This window comes from Enoplosus armatus, chromosome 19, assembly GCF_043641665.1.
Source record: "Enoplosus armatus isolate fEnoArm2 chromosome 19, fEnoArm2.hap1, whole genome shotgun sequence".
In the NCBI taxonomy this organism is placed as follows: domain Eukaryota; kingdom Metazoa; phylum Chordata; class Actinopteri; order Centrarchiformes; family Enoplosidae; genus Enoplosus; species Enoplosus armatus.
In genome coordinates, this window is record NC_092198.1 from 13,318,533 (window position 1) to 13,339,839 (window position 21,307).

At 39.0% G+C, this 21,307-nt stretch overlaps 2 protein-coding genes across 3 annotated transcripts; one reads left to right on the forward strand and one right to left on the reverse strand.

Annotated features, from left to right (window-relative positions):
• The first annotated feature begins 4,387 nt into the window (after positions 1-4,387).
• alkal2a (ALK and LTK ligand 2a) lies at positions 4,388-5,774 on the forward strand. Its single transcript, XM_070926429.1, has 4 exons — positions 4,388-4,667; positions 5,230-5,283; positions 5,491-5,571; positions 5,710-5,774. Exons 1-4 carry the CDS (start codon positions 4,388-4,390, stop codon positions 5,772-5,774), a joined length of 480 nt encoding a protein of 159 aa, XP_070782530.1.
• A 3,957-nt stretch (positions 5,775-9,731) lies between these two features.
• acp1 (acid phosphatase 1) lies at positions 9,732-20,439 on the reverse strand. 2 transcript variants are annotated; one of them, XM_070925762.1, is made up of 6 exons: positions 20,371-20,439; positions 19,464-19,537; positions 18,658-18,771; positions 13,914-13,975; positions 12,817-12,922; positions 9,732-10,059 (listed from the first exon to the last, which is right to left on the reverse strand). In XM_070925762.1, exons 1-6 carry the CDS (start codon positions 20,411-20,413, stop codon positions 9,982-9,984), a joined length of 477 nt encoding a protein of 158 aa, XP_070781863.1. In that variant the 5' UTR covers positions 20,414-20,439; the 3' UTR covers positions 9,732-9,981. The 2 variants fall into 2 exon arrangements, with proteins under 2 accessions (XP_070781863.1, XP_070781862.1); XM_070925761.1 differs by lacking the exon at positions 18,658-18,771 and adding an exon at positions 18,472-18,585 and having other exon boundaries at positions 20,371-20,414.
• Between the last annotated feature and the right edge of the window lie 868 nt (positions 20,440-21,307).

A 21,307-nucleotide genomic window follows, 5' to 3' on the forward strand; every position in this document is an offset into this window, starting at 1 on the left:
TATACGGAATAAAAAAGACGATATCTCTGGTTCTGCTGCATCGATTTTGATCCTTTTTCAAAACCGTCCATCATGAGTTCGACAATATTATAGAAGTGCATGGCTGAATCGGTGGAGCAGTCTTTTGTTCTGTCTCTGCTGGGGGGGGGGGAGCTCAGAGGCAGTTTTGACTTTAGCCACTACCACACAATCAATATACAACACATCACTATCACTTGATTATTGTAGGAATAAATGCTAAGCTCCCATCCAATGAGTGATGCTCATTGTACCGCCCTCACCAACCAAAGCAGTACAAAATCTCACCATCTCAGCAGGTTTATTAAGCTGTCAAACTAACTTCCTTTTCTCTGCAGCTGCTTGCTAACCAGCTATAAGCTGTGTTTCTTCATGGCTGGCTAAAATGTCCATATTCAATATATGTGCAGAGTGACTGAACTGATACAGGATAACTTACATTCAGCTCAGGTTATAGCAAAGTAAAAGCCAACCATCTGCTGATCGGAGAGGAGAAGAAGAATCTTGAGCATTAGGAAGGATCTAATCTATCTATTAGGAGTATTTTCTCTAATCAGAAACAAATGGGGTCAGAGTCTTGCATGGATACCAGTGGCAGGACAGTGATATGACATTTTGGAGGGAGAAATAAGTGTGGTGGATACTCCATTTCATGCCTGCATGTACAAAGATGGAAGAGAGCCAGCGTCTAAGCTGGGCCTTTGTTGAAGTTAATAATGCCCAATTTTTTGTGAAAGACACAACTTCAAATGTGTTGTTTCTAGACATGATTGTATCTGTCAGATTAAAAGTTACAGCCATCAGCAGTGTCAGTTTATGTGACCCTCAAAAATGAAAATATTTTCAGCAACCTTGATTACAGAAGTGGGTTACTTTGCCGTGGCCAACATCAGAGGAGACCTCACTCTTTGACAAAGTTGAGAAAGTGCCCTTGACTAACGCCCTGAGGAAGTGAAATGTTCAACTTGGACAAGAAATTCAGGAAGAAAGAGGCACATTTTTGGGAGGACGACCACATCCTCCTCTAAAAAAAATTAATTAAAGTGTCTTTCAGAAGAAAAATATCGCAGAGTTGAGGAGGGAAAGGAGAATGAGACAATCAGTGTGTTGAAACCAGTGACGACCACACCGCACGTGTGAGGTTTACCACATGTGGTTTACTAAAAATCATATGAACATGACTCATTGACTTACACATACTGGACGACGTAATTTCACATGTGACTGTATCAAAGTTTATAAAGGTCATACAACTGCACGAGAATAAAAGGTGGGTTAAACAAGGTTATACGCCTGTAGTAATGTCATAACTTCTGCTGTTGTCAAACATGAGACGAGGATGATGTGCAGCGGAGATCTCCAGAAAATTACAGCAGCAGTCCAAAGTATGACAACCACCTGAAATAAATAACAAGCACAGTGACAAAATACACAGATAGAATGACCATTCTTCTTAGCTCACCTGCTTGCCAGACCATTTACAAGAATACTCTCAATTAAGACAACATCCAGCTTGCTTTGTTTTTACTGGCCATTTAAACCCATTTATAAATGATTACATGAGACTGAATTTATAGCTATTCTTACTAAACTGTCTGCTAAAGACTCAAGAGATCTGATGTGACCCATGTGGATGATCTGCTCAGCAGTCGTGGCCCTTTAACTGCATTGTGTGGTGTAAGTTGAGTATGTTGGTGTATTTAGCACAGCGGTGGCACTTTACTTTTCCAATCTATATGGAAAGATTTCAAGACTTAAATCCTGCTAAAGTGCTGCTTAAGTATTTGTTATTATTCACAAGAGATAGTACAAACATGAACGACATTGGGAGGATTTGAATGTGCAGTGATTGCAGAATGATGCCCCCTGCTGAAACTGCTGTATTTCATTGCAGAATACTTCAGTGAATTCAATATTTATTTATTCTGATATTCATTTGATGAATGATAGAATATTTGTAAATTACATAAAATGTCATACATCAAAAGTAGATGGTCAAATACACTTGTGTATTTAATTAAAATTAATGAGTGGACATTGGAGTCCATCTCTAATTTTAATGACAATGATAAACGTTATTGTTTTGTGTAGGAAAGTTGTATTCACTTTAGTCTTCTTAAGGCACATCAGGGATCAGGCTCTGCTCCAGATGTGCTTTCTCCCTGTATACACTTCATCAGGGTGGATGTATCCTCTCAGATCACTGCACCACCTGCTCCCTAAACTGACCAGTCATGTGTACTATGCCTAACTTTGCACTGGTCTCTGCTCATCAGACAGCAGCAAAAATCAGAATTCACCCACAAAGCTAGTCTATGGATGAAATTACCCTTTTTAAACCACACAGCTGTGCAGTGTCATTGGATATCTCATTACACCTCCAAAAAGGATAATTCTCCCTGGTCTACAAAAATCAACATAAATCACCAGGGAAAACAGATATCGTCCATACTTTTTTTCATCGTTTTGGTCGATGAAATTAATCAGCATAGTGCTCTGACAAAGAAAAAAAACCTGTCTGTCATTATACAGGAAGGCTCTACCACCAAACCTCTCCTGAGAACCTACAGAGCGTTGCCTGTTCAGAGAAGAGGGTTGGAGCTGGGTGACAGTGCGCGCTGTCCTTTCAGCACCGAGGTTTTACGCACGGTCACGCGAGTTCCTTTGCTATGAAAACACTGAGGTTTTGTCCAAGTAGTTAAAACAAACAGCCTGCAATGATCCGATAATGGCGTAACACACGACAAATTTGGGGACAGCAGAAGTTTATATCATGTTTTGAATGTTTAGGTTATGTTACTCTTTTCGACTTGTGGCGCCGCATTAACTGCATTTCCATAGTTTTGAAAGATGCTGTTTTCTCTCACTGTGTCTTCATAATATAGTAAACTACTCACGCGTCACTGGTCAGTCAGATTTGAGGGGGGAGCATAGGGGCCAATTGCACGCCCTGACTTAAAGAAAGCTGTTCCAACCACAGCAGGCTCGTACAAACTAATCTCCAATGAGGAGGAACCTTCTGTAAACCTTAACTATGCTGTGTGTAGTCGGTTGCTCTGACCAGAAACTAAAGTGCAATACGTTTTAAAAACCGTGCGTAATTAATTTCCAAAGAGTCATCCTTAAACAGCGCGTGATTGGGTTTCAACTCCCATGATGGATGTAAAGTGCGCAATGGCTCTAAACGAAGTTATGAGAATCACAAGAAGGATATGGGAGCATTTCCACTAAGATACCGGTATCTGCGCGGCACACTGGGCTGATTGGAAATTTCAGTGGAAGTATTAGTGGGGAAAACGCTTCCTGTTACTGCGTATAGCACAGATAAATGGAGTAAACGGAAAGGAGGGGGGGGGGGGGGCGCAGAAAACTTCACACGGCATCCAAGTGATGGTCAGTGAACTCAAGTAGTCTTTCCGCTTTCGGAGTGCCAGTAATGCGTCTTATTATCACAACAGACACGGCGGAGTAACCCACAAGGGACAGGTCACCGCGTCTGCGAGACAGGATAAAAAGTGAGCTTCACTTCAGGGCGACTGATCTGCTGCTTCAGCGAGGACGCACACGGGACTTCACGAGCTGTCTTCGCGAGGACCACAGAACCTTTGGTTTCTCCTACATAAGAGCAGACTTTAAGGGGACATATTCCGGACCGGACAGAAGCAGGAACCTAAGCTAAAGTTGCGCACAGTTCTTTGTTTCCATGTCCATCATTGTTGGACGCACAGAGCGTAATACAGTGTTGGTAAAAGGCTATAAAGACCTGAAGGTAATTACATTTTTATTATCCCATCACTCGTTTCTTCTAACTCGTGTCTTGCTGCTCTTGCTCGTGTGGTCTTGTGTATATGTATGTTTTTGCAAAGGAAATCTTGATTGAAGTTTCCTTAACAAATAAAAAATTGAAGCCACAATAGTGTCACCAATACATGCAGGCTACCAACAAACCTGTAGCCTACTTAGCCTATTTTGACTTATGGCCGGAACAGAATCAAGTGAGGGGTCTTTAAATGTTTGTTTTTTTTAAAGAATGTATAGCAACATTGGCTGAACTACAATACGGAAAACTTTGGTATCATCAAGAATATGATGCCGGATGTGTAACATATAATGAAGCAAAACCGCAGGAAATACATTTGGACAGCTTTGTGGGCCGCAGTCAAAGTCTGGTGTCAGACAGCAGTTGTACTTCACCGTGTTTTCAAAGGGTTCAGTGGGGGTCTGGATCACACCCTGGTAAATTATATGAGATACTTTGATTTGACTCTCACTCTCGATCTCCCTTGCAGGTGTCAGGTTAAACTTTCTTTGCCCCAGAGGTGTTGGAGAAGGACTTCACTTTTTTTTTCTCTCACTCCACACGGGAGCTATGAGCGGACTGCGCAAGCACTTCAACATGGGACTGGTGCTGCTGATGTGCACGCTGACTGGCCACTGCAGCGACAGCGCGCCCTCTGCGGCGGCGGCAGCCGGCAGGGACGCGCGGCAGGACTTGAGGCGGATAGTAGAGATCGTGAGACACGTGGAGGACAGCCGGGGTCGCCACGGCGCGAAAACGGAAGCGCCTTTAACATCACGGGCTGGAAGCTCTCTGGTGGAACCAAAGGATTTACGCAGCTTGAAAACGAACAGAGGGGAGCAGGTTGTCGGTGAGTGACGGCTTGTCTGGGCGTGACCCGTATGTTGGATCCCAGGGAGGATGGATGCTGTAGCCTATAATGAAGGATGTAGCCTACTGGAACATGTCTAATATTCATATTGCAGAGTCATTGTAGACTGATGGAACTAACACGGGATGAAGTTAAAGGGTTGCTGCACCCAGATGACCCAAAACATGTTCTAACTTAACTAAGTGCTATGTGGCCATGCGGATATTTGGTTGGAGGCAGACATTTAAAAAGAAAAGTAGGCTACCTGCATGGTAAGGAAGAAAATATGTTTATTGTTCATTATTTGGGTGTGCCAACCCTTTAATGATTCCTAAGAGTAGCCTATTTCTGGTTTCGTTTTTGTGGCTGTTTGCATCTCACTGGATATCAAACCAGCTTTTAATTCACCAAAACATCCCTGCTTTAGGTGATGCGATGCCCCCTGAGAAAATAGATGTTAACACTAGGCTTTAATAAAAATGCAAATATGTGCTATTTAAAGGCCGCTATAGGCTCAAACTTGCAGAGTTAAACCTGACACTCCTTTCTTATCTCTCCACAGTCGTATTCCCCAGAGATCTCAGAAAGAAGGAGAAATTCCTAAAACATATAACAGGTAAGGTTGGAAACGTGTGTTACTGGTGCTCGAGTGTGAAGAGTTTCATTAAGTCAGAGAGGCATTTTAGGAAAGAGACAGAATGTTATGGGATGAAGGTGTGATGGCTGAGGCAGTCCAAAATACAAGACAAGTGAATGACAGCCTTGCATAAAAAACAGATGTTGGATGCTGGAAATGTTCTTACAGCCTGCTCTTCCCTTTCAGGTCCGCTCTACTTCAGTCCCAAGTGCAGGAAGCACGTGTACAGACTCTACCACCACACCAGAGACTGCACAATACCTGCATGTAAGCTGCAATTACACTGGCCTTCTGACACTATGAGGAATGCCTCTCTTTGTTAGTGTTATGTCAACACACAATGTGAAAAGCATCCACTCATACGCATGTCTCTCTGTTTCGCCTTCTTCTTCTTCTTCTCCTCAGACTTCAAAAGATGTGCACGGCTCCTTACACGACTAGCTGGCAGCCCGCAGTGCACAGAGGGGTAGCACATGCAAGGTAATAAATTCACCTCTGATTCAAACATAAATGTTGAAGTTTAAAGAGAGGGTGTGTACGCAGGACATATGGTCAAAGTACTGGTTTGGTGCGTAGAGCATATCCCACTATGCGTGAAAAATGCAGGACAATGCAGAAAATTATCCAAGTTTCAAAAGGTGAAAGGTATGTGACAAGTTGGCAGTGGTGGAAGAAGTATTCAGCTCATCTAAGTAAAAGTAACAATACTGCGATGCAAAAAAAAGTCCTGCATTGAAAATCTTATTTAAGTAAAAGTACATAAGTATTATTAGCTAAATATAGTTAAAAGTATACAAAAGTAAAAGCGCTCGAGGCAAAAAATGGCCCCTGTGATTGTTATACCATTATATATTTCATTATTGGATTATTATTACTGATGCATTAATGTGTAAGTAGCATTTACTGTTGTAGCTGGTGGAGGTGGAGCTAATTTGATTAACAAGTAACTATAGCATAAATGTAGCGGAGATGAAGTATAAAGTAGCAAAAAATGGAAATACTCATACAAGTACCCTTAAGTACAGTACTTGAGTATATGTACTTAAGTACATGTGCAGTTTCTGAAATGTACTTTACTTGAGTATTTCCCTTTTATTCATGCACTTTATACTTCTACTCCACTACATTTCAGAGGGAAATATTGTCATGGTTACTTTGCAGATTAAGGTTTTACATACTAAACATGATCACTTTATAGAAATGATGTTTTGTTTTAGATTAAACTACCAGTTTAACAGTATGACATTACCTTGACCAGCTACAGCATTAACACCCTGCTTACACATTAATGCACCAATAATTACGATCCAATAATATATTCAGTAATGCAACACACCAAAAGGGGCCATTCTACATCATCAGTACTTTTACTTTTGATACATTAACACTATTTTGCTGATACTTGTAACGGAGTATCTTTACATTGTGGTATTGCTTGTTTTTCTGTCTGGAGACACTGAGACAGTTGCTCACAGTGGTGATATGCGTGCTGTGTCGAACACGCAGGGGTTCAGCAGCAGCAGATCTGTGGGAAATCAAGTTTCTTGATTTATTGTTCGTGATTCTTTTTTTTTTTTTGGAAAGAATTTGTCAGGTTCTGCCAAGTTGGAGACTGCGCTGAATTTCACTTCCTCTTCACTGCAGGTTAAAACCAGACACGAGTTATCCAGAAGAAACTTGGGAAAGAAGTGCCTTGGACAGTAATAATTCTGACCAGCCCCGACTGATACTAGGCACACTACTGCCTGTTCAGTGAGGTCTGTTCTTCTAAGGAGTGGATTACTGCCATCCACCGCTCTGGCTGGGCCTCGATGGTTGACTGTCACCATGAGGGAGCAACAAAAGACCAAGATAAAGATGAAACTGAAGAGTGGAGAAGAAAAAAGAAACAAGTGGCTGAGAGAAACAAACATGGGGCCTTTTTTCCCTGCTGGCATCCAAAAAGATGTTGCTAAAACAAACGAAGGAAAAACAAAAAAAAGGGACCGCATATTTTTATTTTGTTCATTTCTTTAAGGAAAGAGCAAAATCCAAATGTACTGTTTTTAGCATGACTTGCTTTCTGCGATTGGTTTGCTCTGTATGAGTGTTTCGGGTTGAGCCCATCCCTTCTACTGCACTACCCTTTACGCAGACCCCTGGCTGGCAGTCACGCCATAGTTTCACGCACTTGTGCTCACACCGAGAAAGAACTGTGGTTAAATTATTAATTGCATGAACATTTCTCTGTGTCTTTGCAAGACATGTTAAAAAACAAACGGCGGTTGTAAATCACAGCCCTCCTGTGGATCTTGGTAGAGCGTGATACAGTCTATATATTTATGTATTTGAGTTGTCATAAGGTTCCACTGTACATACTTAACGCCATGACCACATAAAACGAGAAATATGTACATACTGTAAAGCAAAGCATAAGAGGAATCCACCTATGTACCATAAATTAAAGTGACTGGGCATTTATCAATGGCAGTTAAATACATATATATATATATATATATATATATATATAAATGAAATATATTTAAATAAATTATAAGATTGGTACAAATATGAGTGGTCTTTGTTGTCTCATTCAGTATTTTCTCTTAATTTCCTGTCTTGAAATGTGGAATGTTCCTTAAATGACTGGACCGAGTCCAGTGTTTTTATGTTTTAAGTAGAGGTTACAGAAGAATCATTTTTATTATGAACATTTACCAGAATGGGAGTCAGCACCTTTCAGTCATAAAAATTCATACTGGGAACAAAAAGTTCAACTTAAAAGGGCCAGTCCACCAAACTACAAAACAATTACTATCTTATTATTTCATTTGTGGTGGTCACAGCATTGAATTGAATTGAGCAAATCTCAGACAGATTCTCTGTGAATGACACCAGACCCTGACTATACTACTACTACTACTACTACTACTATTCAACTGCTGCATGATGACTATATTTGGGGGCAGGTATTTGTTTAGAAACAACTTAGGACCTTTAAAGGAACAGTTTGACATTTGGGGAATTACATTAATTCCCTTTCTAGATGAGAAGATTGCTGCCACTCATATTCCAAGCAGCTGGTTAGCTTAGCTTAGCACAAAGACTGGAAATGGGAAACAGCTAGACTGGCTCTATCCAAAAGTAACAAAGTCTGCCTACCAGCACATCTAAAGCTCGCTGATTAACATGTTATATCTCTTTTGTTTAATCTGGACAAAAAAGCTAAGTGTAAAAACTACAACTTGTTTTACTAGTGGTTATGTGACTAATTCTTGGCTCTGACCAACTGCCAGGCATCCAGGAAGTTACTGGTCCCAGCCAAGAAATAACCTTGGCTATAACCCCTTACGAAAAAGCAAATTGTAGTTTTTTAAAGTAGATGTAGATTAACAAAGGAGATGTAACTTGCTAATTCATGAGTTTCAGAGGGGCTGGTAGGCGGATTTCGTCACCTTCAGACAGAGCCAGGCTAGTGGTTTCCACCTGCTTTCCATCTTTAACCTAAGATAAGCGGCTTGTGAGCGTAGCTTCATATTTCAGCGCAGACACGAGTGTGGTATCAATCTTTTCATCTAGCTCTCGGCAAGAAAGCTAATAAGGGTATAAGTATTCTGAACTTAGTAGCCATCCTTTGCTTGTGCCAGAGTGGATTTGAACAGGTGGTTTGGTATGCAAATTCACTCCTAGCTGTGCTTGTGTTACTTGGTATTATGGAACTACTCAGCCTGATGTGCTGTATCTCAATACTAAATAATGCACAGACTGGACCACATTATGTCCAAAAGAACCATTTTCTAACTCACCAGGTCCAGAAAATCTCCAACTTTTTGAAACCTTTCTCAAATAAGATCTGCTTCACATTCAAGTTCCTTCACAGTTAAGGCTAAACTACCTTCACAGATACACAGACAAAGAAACCATCCAGTCAACAGTTGGTTCATCAAACATTTGGCTCCATGGTTGTTTAATGATTTAAAGCCTTTTCTCAATGGCAATTCTACTGTGTGGAAATTACTCACACTAAATGGTCATGTGTATTGGAAATGATGAGTCCTCCCTTACGGGATTACCAACATTTAAGTAGCCAATGGTGCAAAGCACACGGCAAAGTTATGTGTCTACAAAGAGGAGGAGCGTTTAAGTGAAGAACAGATGTTGTTTTCTTATTTCTGTTTTCAAATATCTCAGATATACTTGTTATATATAATATCTTGTGTTAATATATCAGATAAAAGGAGCTGTATACCAAACAAAACCAAAAGCAGAGCCAAGAAAATAATCTAACCACCAAGTGTCTAACAATATATCCAGAAAGATTAGCATTTAGGCTAGCATTAACTTTGACCCCAGTGTTGGCCTTTGACCTGTAAACCTCAGAAATGTCCAGTCATGCATCATCGTCAGCACGATACCTTCACGAATACATACATCTCCAATAGCCGTAGTCATTTATACATTTTATTAATCACCCACATTTACAGTCTACAAACTTGTCCATGCAGCATCTCTCTAAATATACACAATGTGTGGTTTGTATAATTACAACACTGAAACAAAGTGTTCTGGTTCTGTCAATGACATCTGCAGGAGGGTTATAGTGATGAGTGCTTGTGTGATATAGAGCCATAGCCTATTCGGATGATTTTTCTTGTTCATCCGACAGATTCAGCAAAGATCATTTAAGGTGGGATGTTGTTAGGAGTTCATCTCCAGAAATGCTTTGCAGCAACGTACACACTGTTCGTACACCTTCTCAAAGTCCTCTTCTCTCCCCTAAGAGATAAAACATTAAAAAAGAGAAATTGACATAAGTTTCAGCCAAGTGCTGATAGCTGAATCATTGCACACATCTGTTTGATTGATCCATTTGTGGCAAAGAATTGAAATAAACTGATATCCAAAACAGCTGTAGATATGTTAAGGCCCATTCTGTGATATGAGATAAAAGATCCCTGACTGCCAATTGGCTTCAACCTTCAGCTTGAGCCCACACCCATATTTAGTAACATAGCATTTCCTAAGGTAGAAGTACACTGCCAAAAGTAGCAAGAGTACTTTTCAAAATCCTGCTTTGATGGTTTAAAGTGGTTGGCGTTTGCTGAAAGCTTGATAAGATTTTTATAGAAAAACCAAACTTCAAATTTTGTGATTACTATGATATGAACAGATCTGTGAATTGAGGCATTAGAAAGTGAATATTGAAAAAACAAAAAAACGGCCATCACAATTTCCCAGAGCCGAGTGTGACATATTCACATATCCCTCGTTTTGTTCAACCAACCAAAAAATATTCAGATTACTATTTTTAAATCCTCATATTTTTTGGCATTTTTGTTAAAAAATGATTAATCTGTTAAGTGGCCAAATTATTTTCTAAATGTCTAATTGTTTCAGTTCTAAATACAACTATGTCAGCCATGTGATACTAAAATAGCTGAAAGACTCTTTAACAAAACGACAAAGTCTGCAGCCATGCCAGCGGCTCTTTGAGGCTGTTGGCACAGCAGAGCTTTGAACTTAATGCTAACATCAGCATTTAGCAGGTATAATGTCTACCTTGCTCACCATCTTAGTTTAGCCTGTTAGCAAAACAAAGTGCAGCTGAGGCTGATGGGAATATAATTAGTTTTGCAGGTATTTGATCATCAAGTAAAGAGTCAGAGGGCCAAAGTTGTTACAATTCATCCTCTGGGGACCACGAACACCTGAACCAAATTCCAAAGCAATCCAAGCAATAGATTTCAAGATATATCAATAACAACAAAATCTCAATGGTAAATGGTAAATTATAATTATTAACGGTAAATTATGAATATAAACTGTCAATTGTGTCTAGTAATAACACAGAAAACACCAAGGATAAGTAAGGCACTTTGGTGTTTAAGTCACACTGTGAATTTGTCATTATAATCACACTAAACGGACAAAAACACTAATGTCTCTATTTATCCTGACACATTGACAGTGACTGTCTGGCTCCTCTTTGCTCACTTTGCTGTCAGGCCATGTGGTTGCTAGTGAGGGACCGCGATCCAATACTGTCTGGTGTCCAAACCACACTGACTGAAAAGAGCATTCATTCACGCTTTCTTTTGACAAAACGAGCTACCAAACGATACACTCGTGCTGATCGCGACACAAAGAAAAGTGGTGTTGAAAGCCAAAATCTGACAAAAACTAATGTGGTCAACCACAGCCTCTACTTCGGGCCACATCACTAATAATTTGATGACTGTTTTATCCGCTAAATGTAATACAGCACTGCAGATGGTCACAAATACATTATTATTATTATTATCCATAAAGACCACACAGGGAATTAGCACTTTTCGAGCTGCATTAGCATGTATTTAAATACATTATGAAAATGTAAAAGGTTTGAGCGACCCAAGTTAAGATCTTTCAAATGTAAATTGACAACTTATCATCACCAATCAAACTTTTAAACATTCCCCAACATTTACTCCCTGCACTGTTCCCACTCTTGCCTTCCTTACTCATAACCCTCAAAAAGATAAAAGGCAGCCAGGGATCCATGTCAAAATCATCTGGCAGGACTTTCAACTGCAGAGAAAGCACGTAAGGAACTAAACAGAGTGAGCGAGCCATGGAGCGTGAAAAGGCAATCGGAAAACAGAAAAGACTTCTGCTATTTGAATACTTGGACATCAAGTTGTGTAAAGGTGATTTATTGGTGTGTGTACCGGGTGGAATGTTTGAATATGATTACAATTTATTCAAATCGAGTGAGAAAGGAACTGACTGTGCTGCTGTTTCACTGTTGCAGTCCACACTGTTTTGTTTTGGTTCTGTTTATTTCATGAAAAAAGCCTTGACTTGATCCCATCTCTCCCCGTGGAGAGAACTGACACGTTCTGTCCAAAACCGCTGTGCTCCACTGTGCAACTTTCCTTTCCGTTCTTTTTCTTGTCTATAAAACCCTTCTCTTGAACAGGTGCACAGCCATTGCAAGAGGAGAATGTGACATTCTTCTGTGTTATTTCCAGACACAACTGACAGTTTACATTCACCATCAAACAGTTTACTGTAGTTTTAAAGGGCCTGAAAACCTATATTCTCAATCAGCACTTTTGAACGCAACTTTTCTATTTTGGTCAACTTCCATGAGAGATTTTCTGTATTTCTTGTGTCTGAGTCCATAACCCTGGATTGAAGTGGATGGTTTAGAAAACAGAGATGTCATGTAATTCTGTGCACCAATAAGAAATTAGCAACGTTTGAATCATAATCTGAAGGGTTGTTTGCTTATGTTGTTCAAAACTTTAACATTTATTGTTGCTTATTTAGTAATAAATACTTAATGCACTTACTTTCAGGGGCTTTAAATTTAAACTTCATACAAGAAAAAAAAACTGTTTCCTTTTTAAACTGTTTTCACTAGTATAGATGATTAGATGAGCACTGTTATCCCCATATTTAAACAATATCACGCCACTCAAAGATCAAGCATTAAGGAATCATCTTAATTATGATTAAAAATAACTGAACAGAATTTACTTGAAAACTTACATAATACGGGTCTTTGATGATCCGCTGCTTCTGAGGGTCATATGAACCAAGAAGCTCAATCTTTGCCTGGTTGTTTTTCACCAAGTTTGCTCTTCTTTCCAACTCACTGTGGAGACAAGAGACAACACGTAACTCCAGGAGAGCAGAAGAAAAAACAAGAAAAACCTTGAGGGTTTTTACATGTGACCTCTAGACCAGAATACAAATCAGCCCTTTTTAGATATAAGTAACGTTTCTATTGTTGTATTTTTTTGTCTGCCATTTAGATATGAGGTGGGACGTCTATCTTATCCAATGTGCAGAACTGTCATGTTAACAACACTTCCAATAATGGACAGAATATAAGAACCCCATGACAATGACATCCATGTGATTAACTTCCTCCAAAAGCACTAACAAACAATGGTTTGAGCTTGAATCTAAAATAACACCTCAACCTAGCCAATCTCAAACTACAGTAATACAATTCAAACTCAAACACGGGGTCAAACAATTAATAAACACTTTCAAGTTGACAACAATGAGAGGAGGTCTGTTAAAAGAAAACTAAACATAGACTGAGTACCTTTTATCTAGGACTGGGTCTCATTTTCTCAGTGTCGTCAGCTTAACATTTGTGGAGGAAAAAAATAATGTGGGAGAGAAAGGGGAGAAAAACTGCCCAAAGAGCAAAGACGAGGCATCCAAAGAACTCAGTAAGCTGCTTACAGATCAGATCTGCCATAGGCATGTGATCTCAAAATGATCCCTAAACGTTCAAAGTATCAAAAAATATCCCTCCCCCTGACCTCTGGAAAGAGCTTAAGAAAGGATATTGCTCATTAAGGGAGGCATTCACTTACACATTAGTTATAGCTCAATGTTACCACCATTTTCATGTGCATGTGAAGAAGTAGCACAAATCACTATCAAGACAGTTAGCACGACAACCTAGTTTGACCCCTTGCGAGGCAAATGTTTTTTTGATCCCAGGCAACGATTAATAAGTAAGACAGGACACTTAACACACCAGTGTTTGCAGCCACTGTGTGTCCAACTGTGATCCACATTCACAGAACTAACAAAAACACTGCTGCTGTGGGCTGAAATAACTGTACCTGAAATTGCTGTCATCCATACAGAGAATGTACTCAAAGCTCATGAAATCGTCCTTGGTCACCTGGAAGTGGGGGAGAAATGCAGGACAAAACAAATATTACTTTTGGCTCTGTGTGGAAACACAGCAGGGCCCGCAGAGCCTCTCTGCGGTCCCTCAGTGAGGGTTCAATCTTATGCTGCGAAGATCAATCATTTCCAACACAACAATAAAGACATTGAAATACACTTTTAAAGTTAGAATCCTTAAGATTTTCATGAAATCAAAACCTGTTTTTGATACTATTTGTAGCAGCATTTCTTTTTCAGGAATAGCCCATATATTTACATTCTGTACTTTTCTTGATATATAGAAGTTTTCATGGTTAGTGGCAGAGTCCGCCTTTCCAGCGCTGGACTCCTATTCCAAGTTACTGCTAATGCAATGCATGGGAGCCAAAGTGAGCCGTTAGATGAGAATTTAAACAACCAACTTTACTGTGCCCTGCTGTTACGTGGAAAACTACTCTCGCCGTGTGCAGCATGAAATCAGATTACTGTTGACTGACTTCTTTGTTAAAAGACCTTGAGTTTGTTTGGCTGCACTGTAAAGAGATACTGTACACCAGCATTTTTTGTTGATGTATTTCTGACAAAGTAGCTGCTCAGTGAGTTTTTGATATAGTATTAAACTGCACTTGCTGTTACAACGGTAACCATGGGTGTGGCCAAATCAACCAGTCTTAAGGAAAACAACTTTAGTATGATTCTGAACTCACAAAAAATTGGGTTATGAAACGGATCTAAGCTGCATATCTGTAAGCATGTGGAGGGGTGTGGTGCAAAGGGTTCACTGTGCTTAGTGATGATTTAATGGCACAAGAAGAAATATAAAACAGGCAGCACCCTGAATAGTTTCGAAGGGTTTTGCGAGTCTATTTACAGGAATGCCAAGGAGGAAGCGAGGGCAGAAGAAGACAAATGAGAGAAGAGGAACAAAAGAACAAGACATGAATAAAACTCCTGCAATGCTCCAGATGTTGAGATAGGGATACATTCAATCACAGAGACAGCTGTGGTCATTCATGTAACAGCAGAGCTGTAAACATATTATTAATGTTTTGAGTCCATGTTTATATTCCCAGAGTCTGGTTGTAGCCATTTGAACACTCTAACACCCTCTCTCTCACGCAGAGTGGTAATCTGTGGCGGTGGTAATCACAGTGGCTGTTGATCTCTCTGCTTCTGTCTACCTTGTGTTCTCACACTCTAACTGAAACAGTGGTAATCCCCTATCAAAAAAGGCTCATGGGAGCCCTCTCACAAAGCTGACAGAGACCTCGGTTTGATTTCTGAAATATCTGGCTGAGAGCTAGCTGGGAGGCGGTTACTGTAAATGAGGAATGAGCGGGGAGACACACATAGCATAGCTCAAGTTCAGCAAGTTCAAAAGATGATAAAACCCTGAGAAGATGTGAAGAGATATCGTAAAACTGTGTGAAAATAATCACTAATAGGCCATTTTCCTTAAAGGCAGTAGGAAAAGCACAGGTTTAAATAATTACATTTATGATGGCTGAATTCCATTTAGCAGCTTCAGTTTAAGGGTCCTGGTAATGTGCATGTTGGCTCACTGTCATGGCTTAATGGGACACTTGAATATAACAGAGCCATTGTGTCATGCCATGTGTTATAAACTATTTATTGTTTGTATATGCTATATATATGCTTATAAATGCTAAATGGGGGACTTAAAGTAAAGTGTTGCTAAGAAACAGTTTTGTTTCTAAATATTCAACTTATTTAGTGTCACTAAATATTTCTACTTTGGATAATTTAACATACACATACTATTACATACTACTGTACATGAACAACAATAATATGATATAATATATAGAAGTGCTAAGTCAAAAATCATAAGTGCTTAATTTCAAGAATCTATATAATCTATGACATCCAATGCCCAATGAAACAGCCCACAACAGGCTTAGGCTGTCTCTGGATTGTTTCATAGTTTAAAACATTGGCAATACTTTACTTTATCTAAATGTTGACTTAATGATAACATATTGATGAGTATGAAATAAAAATGTCAGCTCTCTTAAATCTGTTGGCAATTTCCGATAAGGCATTACACTCCCAATATTTTTTTAATGGATCAATTTGGAGCATGTTTGCTTTGTTAAACAAACATGTTTGTTTATGTGGGGATACCGTGGTCTTGAATACTGGCAGTGACAGAAGTTCAGCAAAGTTTACAGAGTAAAAAAATTTGAGGGGTAGGAAAAAATAGAGGGTGGGAGCAAAAGCCAGTGATAGAAATGAAAAGGGTGATAAAGGAAAAGAGGAAAGAGCAAGCTTGTCAAAGCTCATTGTGTGGATTTGGCTGGGTTTAAGCCAAGGACTGAGCCTCCCCATCCCCGCTTTGAGGAGATTAGATGAGGGTCTGACTGAATGTTTTGCAGACAGACAAACCAACAAGACGGCAGATCTCAAGCACAGGGTGAAACCCCCGAGTTCTCTCAGGGAAACATGAAAAGAGTGTTTTCAGGGCACAGGGGAGTTGGAGTTGCACTGAGGATAAGCCAGCACAGTACAAGGCGTGAAGGCCCTACATGGACAAACATCTTGGTGTAATTTTATGGAGTTACTTTTGTGTCTTTATCATGCAATCAAAGAGAGTGAGAGAAAAACTATCCACACAAATTTGTGATAAAAAAAATGCAGGTGGGACCAGCACACATCAAAATCCAAACGGCAGCTGGCTTGACTGCAGTCAAAAAGCAATCTACATGCACCAGTTCAAACACAGCGTTTTTGCTATTACAGAAACGGCATTGATTTTCTTTGCTCCTGCTCTGTCTTCTCCACAGACTTCAAAACGCCTTCTAATGTTTACCAACAGTGGATGTTACCAAGCTGTCCAATCAAGACTGGCAAAAGTCTTTTGTAGGTCCCACCCATGAGATTTCAGCTCAACATTTTGGATTCGCAAAACTTTTTGATTTGCAAACAAAACTTTTGGATGATATTTTTTTATCACACATTTGAGAGTGTGGATAGTTTTGCTCTCAACCTTTTTTTTTATTATTGCGTAATAATGACACAGTTAGATATTCCATACAATTTCAGGCCTAACATGGACACAATCATTTTATACAGCAGTATAGACACAGGGCTGGTCAACAGGCTCACAACCAAACATATTAGATAATAACACTACTGTTTCAAACTTCATATCAGAAAACCTGTAAAAGAATGAAAATGCCATTTTGAATTGAAAAATTATTAATTAACATGGACTTTATTACGTTTCTAATAATTATTTGGAAAAAATGGTTGAATAAAGTAGTAAAAAGTAGAAAGCCACTTAGAAATAAAGCACATTTTTAACTGCTCAAGTAGCACATAAATTAGAGGCACATCAAAGACACTAAATGTAATATTTAGTGACACATCTGTATTAAAAGCAAAAAAAGCAACAAAAGAAACATGATAAAAACAAGTGGCTTGCCAGTCTCATCGTCCCTGTAGGAGTATATTGGTTTAAGTGCAACTGTAAAGTAAAGCTGAAATGTGGCTTTTGTTCTGTCACAAGATTAGCTGCACTTACATATTTTAAGACAAAGTTTAAACCAGTATTGTCTAGAACAAGTCATGTCATCTCTTAGACCCTATTGTTGTGTCCTCAGAAGCTGAACCAGCTGCTGTGCTGTAATATTGTGTAAGTACATTTAAAATGTGAATTCTGAATTCAAGTGTAAGTCACGTGCAAAGAGGAGTTTATGTTCTATAAAGCATATCATTGTAGGGGCAAATTGTTCCACAATGCTATGTTAAGATTGTATTAATTTAGACTTGCTTTATATTGGACCAGTGGTTCCCAAGATAAAACGAAGGAGTCGCAAGATAATTAACAGGTTAGGAAAGCAGGAAAACACTTTTATGCTAATTTCTTCTGACTTTTTCTTTGCTTTCTGCCTGTAGATCATTTAAAACTTTCAAGTTAATTCAAATGAAACTATTTGAATCTTTGGTTGGACTGGCCACTACGCACAGACATTTGCATCCTGTAAGGAGAGCTCACAACAAAGCTTTGTTTTAAGGAGTCACAGGCCAGAAAGGTTGGGAACCACTGTATTAGACTACACCAGTTAATACACGTGCAAAAGTGCAAGTAGCCCACATAATTGTATTTGTCCGACTTTTCTCTAGCTGTTAAAGAAGAGCTCAACACACGATGCAATTTTTTTTACATTTGTGTTGGGGGTGTGTTCAAGCAGGGTGTAGTTGATTTTTAATGAAATTGGACTTGTGTTATTTGGTGTTCCTCTGAATCATCAATGTTGGCCAGACCTTACATTGAGTTCAGCTGCACATGTTCTTGCTTTGACAGAGAAATTGTGTGTAACTTAGCAATTTATTTGAAACAGGAAAAAGCTCCAGTAAGCTAAATATACGCTAAGTGACAAAGCAACAGCAGCACCTGGGTGTCTAGTAGGCATCATCTTACCGACATCACACTATTACACACAAACAACAATGAGGTGAGAGGAGCCACGGGACATCTGGTTGTACCTGTCGGGCCCTGTGGCTCGTCTCAGTGCCATGTTTCCTTAGGCAGGCCACACCGCGGTCGTCCGGTGAGCTGCCTATATTCCAGTCAGATGTGGCAGCACTGTCTATGACCCACTGCAACAACAGAGAACAAAAAAGGGGGCGCTAACTACTACTAAGACAGGTTGTAGAGGTGGGTGGTCGTACCTGCCTGGCGACATGCCTCATGGGCACATCGTGATTCTTCATGCAGGCTTGACCGCGGTAGTCTGGAGGTTTTCCTATCTCATAGTTGGAGGTGGCAGCACTGTCTATCCTCCACTTGGCAGAGCAGAGCACAGGGAACAATAAAATGGTAAAAATGATTCATGCTCTCACGTACAGGCAGGTGGTAAGTGGTACAGCATTTACAGGACGATGTTGTACTCTTGAGGACAAGATGTTCTGAAACACATCCTGCCCTCATTCATGAGGCTCATTTAGAGGCTACAGCAGGGTAACTCTTACGTATTTTTAGGCCTGATAATGATTAACTATTTTACTCCAGTTTAGACATCTTATATCAACGTATTGTATTTAGTATTTCAACCGCAGCATCACATCACCAACCACTGTCAATAACCAGGTGTTAAAATATCTTTAAATTTATTTTATGATCATCACCCAACTCAATCACTTTGGATAGGATTTTATTAAAATCTGTCACCAATAGCTATTAATTTCCCACTAATATTAGTCAATAACAATAATCAGTGGAAGCACGCTTTGAAAAATTGTCAGTAGTAATGCACAGTACATGTTAATTCTCCATGTGCTCGATACTTGACATACAACATACTCCCAGGAAAATATTTTCAAAAAAAAGCTCCCTTTTTAAATGTAAAGAAAATTGCCAATTCTCTAGCCAGTAATGTAATAATAATAATAATATGTAATATTCAGCCAATGACAGTAATGACCTGTATTATCATACTGTTTTGTATGATGTAATAATGAATTAATGACGACGTTACCTTATCAACAACTCCAGCATCTGTTGCCATCTTCCTGAAGACTGCTTCAGCGATGGGGGATCTGCAAATATTCCCTGTTCAAAAACCACAAACTCCATGACAAACTTTAATGCAATGTTTTTGAAAATTTAAATGAATTTCATTAACAGTTTTACAGTAAATTGTAACACTTGAGGTATTTAACAATGGTAACACACACACATTCAATACACAGTTTACACAATATTTTGCAATTTCTAAATATAGATGCACAGTTAAAATTATACAGTACATCTGACAACAATACAGCATGCTACAATTAACACAGCGCGAAAGGTTACATTATCTGTGTCCAAATGCAGATCACTGGTAAAAAAAAAAAATATATATATATATTTTTAATTTAATTGTCACAGTCAAGGAAAACTGCACCAACAAAACTAACTTTTAAACTAGTTCAGTAGAGTTCCACAAACTTCCTGCAGCATTAACTAACTACAGACCACTTTGCTGATAAGCGAGAGTCACAACCGAGCAGCTTTCACGATGGACTCCGACCTGTCATAACTTGATTTCCGGGGTGGTCACTGAAACTCCTTGGAAATATTTCTCAGCGTTACTACAAAACTATGATGTTTTCGATCACACCTGGCTGGACACCAACTGTGCATACCAGCAAATTAAAGTGGCTTGAGTGAAAAGGTTAAGTTATATGTATATATATTATAACGTTATAAGTTAACAGCATCGCACTCATTCATTTAATAGAGCGACTTAGCTAACGTTAGCTGAAACATTTCAGCTAGCGCTCTTAGGAAAACCTATCAACGCCAACATAAACTACTTAAAAGCTATAAGTTGGTATACTGGGTGTATGTGATGTTTGTTATAAAAAGTCACACTTTATGAGGATTATATGAGCTCTTACCCAAGCAAACGAACAAAACCGACTTCGTGTTAGTGGCAGCCATGTTGTTGTGAGGGGTCCTGTATGACGCCGCAGGTGGTGGCCAACTAGTGCCTGAACAAGAATTCTTGTTTTTTGAAAACCTTTCAAAACTCATGTGGATTAGATAAGTAGTATGAAAATGCTGCAGATATGATGATCATTATTTTAAGTGTTTAACACTTTATATTTATTTCTTTAGGTTTAGAGAAATCACTTATATTACCGACATATATGTACATAAGATATCCTGATTAGGTGCTCTTTTACTATACAAATGTTGTCAAACTTTTATTATTATGTTTGAGAGGTATTTATTTTACAGTTGGTAGGGGTGAAAAGTAACTACATACAGTCAGCATTCTACTGTTTAGCCTAAGATTTAAACGGTCATTGTCATTTTTGTAAAATATGATGCATTTTTGTAGCTTGAACTAACAACATTGACCAAATACAACATTAAAATGCTGCTTACAAATGAATGCATCAGTAACTGTAATCCAATAATATACATACAATAATAATACAATAACATACTGTAATACTCATTCTTCTTACAATATTTTTTTCTTAACTAATCCTTTGGTATCCAATAAATAGTACATTCATGTTTTGCTGGACAGGAAAGTACAATTTTGTGATGATTTGAAACATATGCGAATCTGGCTCACTAGCCCGTAATACTCACTATTATTTTTATTGCTAGATTAGTCAATACCAGCTTTGAAGTGATAATTAAAAAAAGTTACAGAGGAGAAAAAAGACCCTTTATCACTTTATAAAAGAGGTACTCAGATCCCTCATTGATGTGAAATGGAGACAAATCTGGCTACACTCAAACCATTAACAAGTGTAAATCACACTTAATGAAATCCACACTTTTTATCATGTCATATCATGAGTATAGCATTGGTAAATC